General features: G+C 42.1%; 1 protein-coding gene across 1 annotated transcript in view; it reads left to right on the top strand.

Moving 5' to 3' along the window:
* The window catches only part of LOC147895276 (SNF2 domain-containing protein / helicase domain-containing protein / HNH endonuclease domain-containing protein), a 188,461-nt gene extending 186,492 nt beyond the window's left edge, over positions 1-1,969 (top strand). The window contains exons 23-24 of the mRNA XM_087383441.1: positions 1,040-1,560; positions 1,682-1,969. Coding sequence (XP_087239567.1) covers positions 1,040-1,198 — 159 coding nt within the window. The 3' untranslated portion in view covers positions 1,199-1,560; positions 1,682-1,969. The remainder of the gene's footprint in view (positions 1-1,039; positions 1,561-1,681) is intronic.
* The last annotated feature ends 11,347 nt before the right edge of the window (positions 1,970-13,316 follow it).

A 13,316-nucleotide genomic window follows, 5' to 3' on the forward strand; every position in this document is an offset into this window, starting at 1 on the left:
GGGTAGGGAGCGGGGTAGAGGAGAGGGGGGTAGAGGCGGGGGGGTGGGGAGTGGGGTAGAGGAGAGGGGGGTAGAGACGGGGGGGTAGGGAGTGGGGTAGAGGCGGGGGGTAGGGAGTGGGGTAGAGGGAGGGCTGAGGCGGAGGGAAGGGAGCAGGGGGGGGGGGGGGCAGGCTGAGGCGGGGGGTAGGGAGCGGGGGAGAGGAGGGGGCGGAGGAGGGGGAGAGGGCTGAGAGGGGAGGGGGCGGGCTGAGAGGGAGAGGAGAGAAGGGGGAGCGGACTGAGAGGGGGAGGGAGAGGGGCTGAGGGCAAGGGAGAGGGAGGGAGGGAGGGGGGGCAGCAAGGAAGCGGGGAGGAGCAGCAGCTTTTGTACCGACTAGAAGAGTTTGACACATGATGGTCCAAAAGTCCGTCCTACCTATTGCCTCACTAGGGGAAATTCTAACGGTGCTCAAAGTCAAACCTCTAACCGCGCATAAAGTCTAACCCAATAATGCCAAGAAATCACATGTATGAGAACAGTGTCAAAAGAGATGAGACATTGTTTCCTTGGGAGCCAAACATCAGCGACAAAGTGGTGGAGCAACACAGCGTTGTGCCAAAAACTGTCCAGCTGGAAAGACTCCCAATAAAACACGCCACACACACACACACACACTTTTTTTTTTGTTTTGTGAAAGCTTTGATTGATTCTATTACAACACACACACACACACACACACACACACACACTTTTTTTTTTTTGGGTGATTCTTATATTTTTGTGTGGGAAACCCCAAAAGAGGTAAAAACCCACCAATAAGTACAAAGGAAAAATTTACAAGTAAAGCCTTAGAGCAAAAGTCACGAGGCAGCCAAGTAAAAAGTTACATATCAAGCTGGAGGAGGATCAAACACAACATCCTCCAATCTTCAGATTATTGCTTTGTAAAAACTGATGCAGTGTAGAAACCACACCATCAATAAACACACACACACACACACACACACACACAGAGTTGGCATAAAGTTCTAATTCTTGTCTTCTCAATTGTGTACAGAAAGAAAAGGAGAACGTCCCTTTTGAAAAGGACTCGAGTGACAGTGAGAATGAGACTGATAATAATATTCTGGGTATTGAAATATCTGGCAGCGTGTATTCCAAAAGGATGGATGTAATGCAACTGGAAAACAATGGAAATTTTGAAAATGAAACATAGTGATGACATAAATGCTTTTCAATATGTCAAGGAATCTTCCTGTGAAGTACTCATCACATACCAGAACCCAGTTCTACTCCCCCACTGCTGTTGATAAAAGTCAAGCAATGAAACAGGGTCGCAAATGGACAATAGCTTCTTCAGTGGAAATCGCCAGCAGTTTCCGTTGTTGGGGAGCCTGCTCCCAGTAGTGAACCAGATCAAAGCAGCCAGACCATTATGAGGCAGCAATTTCCAAATAGCTGCTTCAGAGGAAATCTCCAGCAGTTTCCTTTGGGTAAGCCTGCTGCTCCCAGTAATGAACCAGATCAAAGCAGCCAAACTACTGTGAACCAGCAATTTCCAAGTTACTGGCAAAATTGGTAGGTGGACTAGTAAATTTTCTGATGAGTCAGCCCTTTACAGTGTCTTTATTTTGTGCTAATATGCTATTTGGGTGCATTGTGATAGCTTGAAACAAGGATCAAAATCGAAATTTTGCAGGTCCAAGTGTTGAAACAAGGTGAAGCAACCAATCCAGTCTGATACTGAATTACCTTCAGAATCGAGTGCTGATGAAGGTTTGAATTTCCGGGTTTCAGCAATTGATAATTTAAACAATTGAACTTCTGAATTATCAGCAAAACTAAGCCTCAGTCATGCTGTGGAATGAAGTCTCAATGATGTTTATCACAAATAGAAAACTCGTACAGTTGCAATGTACTACATGTGCTTGCTTCCAGCTTGGTCCTTCCAAGCATTATACGATGTAAATTCATTCACTCATTTGTGAATGAATGATGGCGGGTTGAAATAAAAAATGTAGTTTTCTTTTCTTTACTTTTTAGTTAATTTTGAGAGAAGGAATTGATAGGCATTTGCGGCATGCCTTTTGGCATCTCCTGCTATTTCAACTGCATAAGCTCGCTGTAAATTTCTTATATGCTGTACTATAGCTGTTAATACAAAAGCCAGCAATAAAATGGATCGTAAGTCCAATCTCTGTTTCTCTCGTGTGGAATTTCTTTTAGTATTCTTTTGCCATCCGAAGTGGTTTAGGACTTTCCCCTTTTGTAATTCCAGCGTGGTTTATATTAATACTAATACAGTACAGCTCTAAGGACTGCATAGACCTCTTGCATGAATAATTGGAAAAGTTATATATACTCATCTCGCAGAATGAGAGTCACCATAATAATGATCGACTCCTAAGCTGGTTTCCAAAGTTAACACCATCACATGTATGCCATGTTTCATCATTATGATATGTGAATTTTAGTGGGGGCCACCATATATCGAGAACATCAGTTTGGAAGTAATCTTTATCCTCAAGGTGCTTAAAGAACAATGGTAAATGGATGGCAGATCTTTGATGATGCATACTAGACACCAAATTTCATGCCCATGCCCTAGGACATGCAAAAGTGCACTTGCAAGATCTTGGTGGTAGCAAAAATATTATGTACAATGAAATAGAATACAACACCCCATCTTATGAATCCCAGCTATCATGGATATACAAGTGCAGAAAAAGTTACGGTGCAACAATAAAGAGGTTAGTCTGAAGTTAGAAAAAAGGTGACATAAGGAGTTGGCATAGAGAATACAAGCTTTGTTAGGGAAGAGAATACAAGCCTCCCATGGGCCTACATAGTGACGACCACCTTTGCTTCACACATTATGGCTGTCCTCTCAATCCATAAGACATTCGATAATATGTTACCACAAGGTGGCATACGTTGCCTTGGATTGTATTAGAGACTAATCTGAATACAAGCATTGCTAGAGAAGAGAGTGCAAACCTCCCATAGTCTTGGATAGGGACCACCACCTTTGCTTCAACCATTATGGGTATCCTCTATCCATAAGACATTCAACAAGAGTGCACAAGTGCGCGTGGGCACTGCCTTGTGGTAAAGTAAGCACTTTTGGATGTAAAAGAGAAAGCAAAAGATTTTTTAAAACGAGTTGGGTTGTTAAAAGGCAATTTTTGTAGGATGAGCTCTGTAAATGGCAACTTGAAACACACAACTAATTGAGTACATGTGGAAATTGACAAAAGAGTTCCAATCCTCCACATAGCACCCCCTCTAAGGAGGCTTTGCTAATAACACATTACCACAAAGGGTGGCATATACTATCTTAGATTGTATGAGAGATTAGTTTGAAAGTAGAGGAAATAGTTTAGACTTCTAGACACAAGGAGATGGGTAGGGAAGAGAATGAACCTCTCAATCCACAAAATCTAGGGAGTTTGTGAAAACTATCTTCCGGTATACAACTGCTTCAAAATTAATAAGTCTGGGGCAACGTTATTGTGTGTACAGGTCATTGGTGCCAAAGTGTGGTATATTAAGTGAAAATCAGGCCGCAGGTTGGATTTCTGCAGGGTGGATTTCCACAGGCTAGATTTTCTGCGCAAGCTGGATTTCTACAGGCTACATTTTTATGCAAGCTAGATTTGCTTTCATGCGCTTTATAACTTTGGAGATTTATTGAGCGTCTTCATATGCTGACTATATTCCTTTTTAAATCTGTGCATCTAGCGCTTTATACTACTGATATATGGGCTGAACTTTTTCTTTGAAAGATATGTGCTTGCTTTCTAGATACAATATAATTCCTGCATTACAAAGTTTCATGAAGGTTGTAAAGCAAAGTATACGGGTTTTGGTAAGCCAGTCATAGGCCAATTCCAGTGAAGAAAGCTTATTCAAGATTACTGTTGAGTTCTCTTAATGGTGGTACCGGTCTTCTACGAAAAGCAAGGGTTAACCCTCTAGCGTACCTACGGGAATTTAAGCCAAGTTTTTGCATTAATAATTGGCAACTTGACCAAAGGCATGAGATCTTGCCAAACTTTTTGACAGGACCAGTTATGAAGCCCTTGCAGATGACATCAAGAAAGATTGGACGCAACTATTAACTGCACTGGTAGATCTTTTGTTGTGCAAGAGGCAACAGAGGATCTATTGCAGTAACTAAGGCAGCAGGGTGGTGAGTCAATGTCCGGCTTGGATTGGCGCTGCTACAGGGATTTGTTTGGCCAATATGTTTAGGCTACTCTTAGGGATTGCAAGGAGTCAATGGGAGAGCAGATTTGAGCAGTTGAAGATGAGTAAAGTTGGTGGCTAGATTGAAATCAGTTATGAAGGCAAAAGTTTTAGCTAAAAGTCCTAAGACAATATGTTGTTTGTTTTGAAAGCTGGGTGCGGGGACATGTAAGAGAAAATTGCCCTAGTCGTAAGAGCAAGCAAATACCAAAACAGGATAGGGTACAGCTTTACTAAGACGTGAGGTGGCTGGTAATGAAAAAGAGGAACTCAATGTCATAATGTACAGATGGAGGTTCAAGATTTAAAGACCCAAAACTTCACATTGGGAGATAAGGAATGTGGATTCTATGCAACATTCATAGCCAAATCCGAAAATTTTAAAGAAAGAAGCTAGTTATAACTACAGAAGATGAATTTGAGGAAGAAGCAACTAAAGCCCTGGCCTTTGGCGTGCAATATGACGTAGTTGAGGAGTTTGTTTGGAGTAACGCTCATAGAAGGTGAGAATGAAAATTTCCTAGATGTGATGGATAGATTTCGAAGATTAATGTGAAGACCTGAGAGTAATAGCCATTGTGAAACACAAGATAGATTTGGAAATGGAGAGCGCACAATGTTTAGACCAAGCGGCTAAAATGTGTGCCGATGCCGGTCTTGAGTCCAAGCCTTAGGGGCAGCTCAGGATTCTATCCCTGTCATCCCGTATGAGGCCATTGTTGGCACTTTCAATTTCAGTACAATGCAAAAAAATAAAATAAAATTGGTGAGGTTGGGAAAGGTCGGGTAAAATTTTTAGGCGAGTGGACCCAAGCGAGCGGCCATAGTTTAGGCGCGTAGACCCAGGTGAGCGGGTACTATTTAAGCAAGCGGTCACACTCTACACGAACGCAGGCAGTGAAAGGCTTCTCCCCACCATGGGGGCCTTACTCTCCATGCAACAAGCTATAAAATCTCCACCTCCTGCCATGTATGTGCTCCTTTCTCTCCTAGGTGGGCTTGAATGAGCTATGGAGTTTGTGAACCTAAGGCCACATAATTAACAAGCTTTTGGAACGTGTCTTTCAGACAAGACATAGTTGCGTAACTATGTTGCCTCCACCCAAGTGATGATCCTTGCCTCCAAATGTACTCTTGATCCACCAAAGTACATGAAGTCCAACAAGAAGGGAGCATAGAGGAAGGAAACTACCTTCGGGTGGAGAGGTCCCCTGTGGTGAGCTCTTCCTTAAAAGAGATGTGTACCTGGCCTTAGTTAGTTTTTGCTCTCTTAGTGTTGGTCGAGGGCATGAGCCCATGGTCGACCCCCCTCCCCTTTTTTTTGTACTCTCTTCATCCCCTTTCTTTTTTGGCAGCCTGACTAGCCTTGCAAAAAAAATAAAAAAATAACTATGCAAAAAAAAAAAGAAAAAAAAGTTGCAAAAAAAAAAAAAAGCTCTGGGCTGAGCCATTTGCACACGGCGCAAATGGCCTTACCTTCAGCACCCAATCTCTGCCCGCAGCAACAAACCAATGAATTTTTCCCCTTAGAGATGATCCCTCAGTCGACGATCATCACGACTAGTAGCAGCTCCTACTCCTGCTGCTGTTGTTGTTGCTTGCCATCAATGTCTGCCTCTCCTCCTGGAGGACTCCACAACGTGACTGAATGCTCCTCGCTCTGTAAATCCTGGCGCGGCACGCAAGCTCTTCGTTCGCTCGTCGACGCTATGCGTGAATGCCATGATGCATTCTCTCATAAACGAGCTCTGTCATCGCAGTTGCTGCTTTTGCGCCTTGAATAATCCCGAGGGTTAAATGACATGGAATCCGTGGGGTGTCATTGATTCATGAGTTTGAATTTTTGCATCTGTAGGTTTACGGCTGGTGGCGCTATGCATCCAGAAGGGGAGTGTTGCTCTCGTCACCCGTTGATCATGGAGAGCTTGGTGATGACTCTGATGAGCTGCCAAATTTCTCGAGCAACTGTCACTTCCAACCACGTAATCGGCCCGAGGGGGGTGCATTAAGGCAGAAAAGGAGATGGATTTATGCGAGACAGGTGACACCACATGCTCGTTTGTTGCCGAAATTCCACAATCGAGATGATTGCATCTACCAATGAGATTTCAAGGCCTTCTCAATTCCTGCTTAGTAGTGGGAGGCGAGCTGGGCGGACGTGATGGAGGGGAGGGGCTTGAGGGGGGGGCTTGAGCCAGCAAACTTCAAGCTCTGTGTCAAGAAGAATATGGTGATGAAGATTAAGATGAAGAAGATGGTCAGTGTGGAGTTTTCATAAATGTATAAATAATAACATTGAACCCTTTACTTAGAGATCTAATAATTATTATAAGGGATCCTCTCCTCAGGAGGGGGTTGTTTTTTGCCACTAGGTTGGGTAAGGTGTTCCAGCCTACTTCCTCATGCCCATGAGGGTTGTCGGCTAGAATATCAGGACCTAGGTGGTGTACCACATTGCCATTGATGGTAGTTGATTTGTAATCAGCTTCATCCAGGTGGCACGAGGCAAAGCATGACCAGGAGAAGTTACCATTACCAGGAGGCATAGATGGTTCTTCAACCATGACCTTATAGACTCTACAGCAGCCTACTAGTCAGGAACCTAGTAGCTAGGACCCTACTCACCAAAAACTTGGACATGAGACTTTAGAGCAACCTACTAGTCAGGTGCTTGGAACTAAAGAGAAAACTACTGAGGACCTTGCTACTGAGACTCCGGTCTTACAGCAGCCTATTAGTCAGGACCCTGGTAGTCAAGGGCACATTGAGGACATTAGTACTGTCTTAGAGCAGCCTATTAGTCAGGACCCTGGTAGTGAAGGGCTTGGCATTGAGGACATTGGTACTGAGGAACATGATGGCTGGCGGCTTTGTAATCACAAGTTTTGAACTTCACAAGTTTTGAACTTGTATGTAAAGCGAATATCTAATAAAAAGTTAACTACTTTTTTGATTTCTTTACTCTCATTATTGTGTATAAAGATTATTTATGAGGTCCATTTTATACTTAATGGTGTATTTTAAACTTTATGTCAATGTATTTTTATAGTTAAGGGTGTTTTTTAATACCAAGTGAGGTGTATACGTACACCACTTACACATAAAAGGATCTATGTATACTACCTTTCTAAGGGATTTATGTACACCACCTTTCTAAAAGAAATGGTCATAAAGGTATGTGCACACCACTAATACATAAAGGTGTTTATTTACACCACCTTTCTGAGAGAATTGGTCATCGATTGATGTTCTTAGGTGATAGTAACTCAATTCATAAGGGGACTCAATTGATATTCCTTTTATCTGAGAACACAAGTTGCTAAAGATTTTGCAAAGTCAAGTAAACTGCTTTCTGGTCATAGCTTTTGGTCACTTGGTTTTGACACTCGGGAGGAAAATGCATCTGAATCAATATGCAAGCAAATTTTCCTCCCCTTCCCTCCTTTGCATTATTCTGCAAGATCCTCTTCTCAAGAGGGAGCTTTTTTTGCCACTAGGTCGGGTAAGGTGTTCTATCTTACTTTCTCTCTACTGATGACGATTGTCAATTAGAATCTCAAGGCCTAGGTTGTGCACCACATGGCCATTGATGGTAGCTATTCGTAATTAGCTTCATGAAGGCATCACTATGGACTTTATTGATATTGTTTTTATGTGAGAACACAAGCTGCCAAATATTGTGCAAAGTCAAATGAATTGCTTTCAAGTCATACCTTTTGGTCACCTGGTTTTCACACAAGGGAGGAAAACACATCTTAGTTTCATATTCTTTTCTTCACCTAGTGGGTGGACATGGCATCATGACACCCTCTAGAGCATAATGGATTATTCTTTTGATTGGGGGATGTAAGGTTGGTCTTTAGAATCTCTATGCCACCAATAACAGAGGGAATTATCTCCTATTATGGAAGGAACTTATTTCTTGGGCCCCCATTGTAGATTCATGGCTCATTGGAAATGACTTAACTATTATGGACTTGAAAAAAAAGGGGGGAAGAGAAGGTGGCATTCACCCACTAGAGAGAGCAGCTTGGGATACCTTTCTTTTATAGTTTAATGATGACTTTCACAGATGCCTTTCTTTTTTAGTTTAATGATGCCTTTCACACTTTTTCTCATTCACTCTTGTTCTCATGGTGTAACAGAAGAGTGCAGATGCCCATCCATGTGCAAATAGATATGTTTTATGCTCTCATGTCACCTATCTCCTCTTTCTCTACTCCACTATGTTTGGGGGCTGCTGACTCGAATGCCTAGAAATATGTGGCATGTTGTTGTGCCCGATCTATCTCTGTCCTATCTATAATTTGCTGCTACAATAGGGTATCTATGTGGCACAACATCTCCATCAGATAGAGATGAACGCATACTTGGTTGTGAATGTGGATCAACCGGGAGAATGACCTAAAACCATGCCCCTCCTAAAGAGACAATGGTACCGTCCTTGGATGTCAATAGTAGACTAAGTAGGTACATAGGAAGTGCTTCTCTATTTCCAATTCTACCAATGTGCATACCCTGCAGATTTGCTACTCTCTAGGCATGCTTGTGGCTCAATCCTCAGTTGATGGGACGAAGACCTGCATCTATCATTTGATGGCAATCTTCAATGCATGTGAGAATTGTTTGTCCTCTAGATATTGGGATCTAATAATCACTCCATGCTCTGATACTCTCAAGAAATGGTCGTGGAACTGAATCTTAGTGGGAAACTCCTGGTCCGCCGTTGATGGGACGAGACCTGCATCTATTCGATGGCAATCTTCAATTTATGTGAGACTCATCTCTCCTCTAGATATTGGGATCTGATAATCACTCCATGCTCTGATACTCTCAAGAAGTGGTCGTGGTAGAACTAAATCTTGGTGGGAAACCATGATGTATAGAGCTGGAGTAGATCAAACCATATGATATGGTTGGTCCCATCTCGCAGGATCCAGGGGAAAGGGGTATCCAAGCTGGTTTGGAAGGGGGGGAGGCGGTCCATCTGAATGCCTTAACTAGCAAACCATTTGGATATGTCTGTGTACCAGGCCATGCTAGGCCCTCTCTCAGCTAGTCGTCTGGATGACTCTAGTTCAAGCCTCAGTAGTCTCTAGCTAGGCAAAGCCCAAACCCTGTGAACATATGTCACCATCTAAAAGATGGCATCAATATGGAGTAGTGCCATGGTGAACTCTGCCTATATGATTTGATGGGGGTTGAGGGCTTAGTCCAAATCATCCTAGATCCCATAATCACCTGTAGCCTCTCAAATATTTTCCGATTGGTCACTTATAGATCACTCCCCAGAAGGGTTTTGCATATATGGACTTCTATTAAGTATGAAAGAAAACCACAGAGCAAGCTCGATGCGGAAGTACATCATATCAATGATCATTGGGTACTAGACAAAGGTGACTCAATATTCATTGCACCAAGGATTGAGTTTCCACCTTGAATCATTTTTGGGCAAGAAACAATTAGGGGCACATATTTTCCCAATGGTGAATCTAGGGCCTTCTCCAAGTTTCCTGGGCTAATATTTATGGGTTTAATAAATTGATTAAATTTGTCAAAAAATTAACGTAATATTCTCATACACGTTTTGAATTTAGCCCTCCAAGCACTCAGATCAATCACATTTGGACCCATCTATAACTTTCGGATTTTCAAATTCTAGCTTATTCAAAACTTGTATATGAAGTCTAAGTGTACTTAAACCCATTGAAGCCTTGAAAAGGGTAGCATGGGCTAACATTTATAACTTTATATTGGTCCAATAACATATGATTCCATAGTTGTATTCCTAAAAGATTCGCCCAATGACCCAGACTTCTAGAACTATTCCCTTCTTATTTGTTGACCATGTTTTTTGATGGTTATGGTAGTTTTGGAGCCTCACCTGTCAACCAGTATTAGGATTCCATATGCCTTCTATGATGCCGAGGAGGGCCTCACGGAGGATGTTTTGCAGATATCTCATTTGCGGGGGGGAGTGGCATCTCCTTCACACATGACAATAACCGTCTCTAGTATTAGTGATTATTATTGTACAAGAGTAGAAATGGCCCACAGATGCTTGGATTCAGGAGTAGAGATTTAGGAGAACCTTGTTGTGGAACAAGGGCTAATCAATAGTTTTTACTAGATCATGCACAAGAGTTATTTTGGATTTAGATGGGGGGTAGAGAATATGCCTTTCTTCTCTACTCTTAGCCCGAGACATGTTAGAGAGAGGGTTTCTCAACTTATTGACTCAAACGGGGTTTTAAAGTCAGATCTTGATGATGTCTTAGGCATAGCTATGGATTTTTATGCCTCCCTTCTCTCAACAGATTCTGATACACTTTCCCACATGATGCTATAAATTCAATTTGGTAAGGTATTCCAGTATTGGTGAAACCATACATGAGTGTCTCACTTGATGGACCCTTCACCAATCTGGAACTCAAGATTGCACTTTTTGTCCTTCACAAGGTCAACTGCCTAGGCTCAAATGGTTTGATACCTTTCTTTTTTATTACGTTTTGGGATATGATTGGGGATCATGTTACCTCAGTCTTGTAGGGTAGAACTCTAGTATTATGCTTGATTCACTTACAAAGGGTCTCATTCATCTTATCCCAAAGGGAGGTTGCAGAAATTTTATTTCCTAATGGAGGCCCATCATCTAATCATTGATCAATATGATATATTGAGACTTGCAAATTATGCAAGCTGATCGTCCAAAGCACTTTTACAGGAGCATTGAAAATATTTTTTCAGTCAATGCATTCAGTCATGTTCTCCTTGAACCACTAGTGGAGATTGTACGAATAGTATCAGATGGATCTTTACCTCAGCCCATCTCAGGGCTCTCTCTTTCCCTTTTATGGCTGCTATCTTGAAATCTTGGACCATCTTTAGGAGTAATCTTTAGAGATTTTCTCATTCCTCTCTCAGATTGATTGGCAGCCTGTCATGTGGAATGATGCTATCCTTGTTGATCATGCATACCACTTGATACTTCTTATTATATGCAGTGTTCTAGATGGGAGAAAGGTCTTGCCTCCTCTTTGGGTTCTTGGAAGGATTTAAAACATTCTAGATGATTGAAGACTCCAAAAGTAAGTCACCTCAAAGGAAGTGTAGGGAGAAGTTAGTAGGTTCATGCAACCATACCCTTGGATTGGGTTCTTATAGGTGATCGGCCTCAATCTTAGTCTCTTTTGCTCGAGTCCTTTACAAGATTAGGGATCCCACTTCATGTTATAGTACTCGGAGGATCAAACAAGGATGATATACTTAACATTTTAGCCTGTCAGGGTTGTAGGTCATGTGGAGCAGTGTTTTTTCGCTTCAAGAGTGTCTCGACCCTAACCCAAACCACATTCCCTTGGGTTCATGGAGGATTTGTCTCTATGAAGGTGTCTCCATAAAGTATTTATGGTGGGATCATGGGGAGTGGGAATGGATTGATGCAGGGCATTAAGAGAAGACCCTCCTCTTCTATCACTACATTGCTAGTAATGCCAAGAAGTTTCAGCTCAGCCTTAGAGGTTGGAAGCTCACCAAAGCTCCTCATTGGGAGAATTTTCAAATTTCTATTGACATGGAGAAATCCTTTTGGAAGAGACTTCAGGAGTAGAAAAGTCACTCTATGAGTGGAGGTCCGTGTTCAGGGCAGACTTATGTTTATTGCCTCTTTTTGCTAAGAACTCTATTTAGCATTGTTAATGGGACTATAGACAGCAGGCAAGGATCATCTGGAAGGGGATTGCTAGCTTATTGAGCACCTTTATCCCTTCTCCTTTCTTCATGACTTGAGGCTCACTTTGCTTTCTCTTTCGGAGCCTTCTTGGTCTCTTTTGATTTGATTACATTCGGTTGAGTCATAATATGTGCATAAACATTCTTGGCTCTCCTTACAAACTTGCATATGCTTGTATGGATGCTTCATGGGAGATTCTTGCGAGCATATCAGCATGGCATATTTGGAGATCCAACCATGGATGGCTCCCACTTCTGCCCTACATACACATTGGTCGTTATTGGATAGATATAGTACACAAATTGGTGGCCATTTGGGGGACCGTGTAGGGGGAGCATCTGCTAGGAGGATTTCCTTCCTCAGGGAGTGGAGTGCCTCCCTGTTCTTCTTGAGTCCTTTGCAAGGTTGAGGTGGCACTTTTAGCTATTGAATCTTGGATTTTTTCTAGCTCTCTTACAGGACCTTGATTTTGTCCTACTAGGGTGTTGCTTTCTAATGCTTTGCATGATATACTTCTCTCTTAAGCTTTGCTCATGGAGCTTCTTTCATACTTAATGAAAGTCTTTTCTTTGAAACAAATGCAAGCAGACAACTGATGCACGCTGGGCATTGATACAAGCTAATGGAGCAACAAGGTTTGGCCTTGAATGCACCACTAGGAAATTCAGGTCATATCTTCTCTCTTGAGCTTTGCTCATGGAGCTTCTTTCATACTTAATGAAAGTCTTTTCTTTGAAACAAATGCAAGCAGACAACTGATGCACGCTGGGCATTGATACAAGCTAATGGAGCAACAAGGTTTGGCCTTGAATGCACCACTAGGAAATTCAGGTCATATCTTCTCTCGAAGCCCTTTGTTTTCATTTCTAAATGCGTTGTTCTCATTCTCATTCAAAAAAGAGGATTTGAACAAAGCATCTCTTGCTACTATGCTACTAATTGACAAAGAAGAGGACAAAAATCAGTAGGCTCTGCCTACGCAAAGCCAAGGAGGAGCCAGAGAGATCAATTCTTAAATATGGGATGGAAATCCTACTTTGTACTTTGATCGATCATTCTTGTCATCCAAGAAAAGGAGCTCAGGGGGGAGCTCTATGTAATGTCCAAGAAAGGATATTAGACACCTGTATATGAAGATATAAGCGAGTTTGACGACCGACAATGAGGTGGAGTATCTGGGTTTGATGATGGGACTTGGACTTGCATTGGAGCATGAATTCAAAGAGTTATAGACCCTTTTAATTTCAATTGGTTGTCAAACAAGTTCACGGACTATGGAAGGTATGTTTATAGACTTTGTATGAAGCTGTTTGAGGATGCTAAGATGTTTTGATAGGTGAAAGATTGACTATCT

The sequence above is a fragment of the Dipteris shenzhenensis genome, chromosome 13, assembly GCF_047967505.1.
Source record: "Dipteris shenzhenensis isolate YYH24624 ecotype China chromosome 13, Dip_SZ_1.0, whole genome shotgun sequence".
NCBI classification, from domain to species: Eukaryota; Viridiplantae; Streptophyta; class Polypodiopsida; order Gleicheniales; family Dipteridaceae; genus Dipteris; species Dipteris shenzhenensis.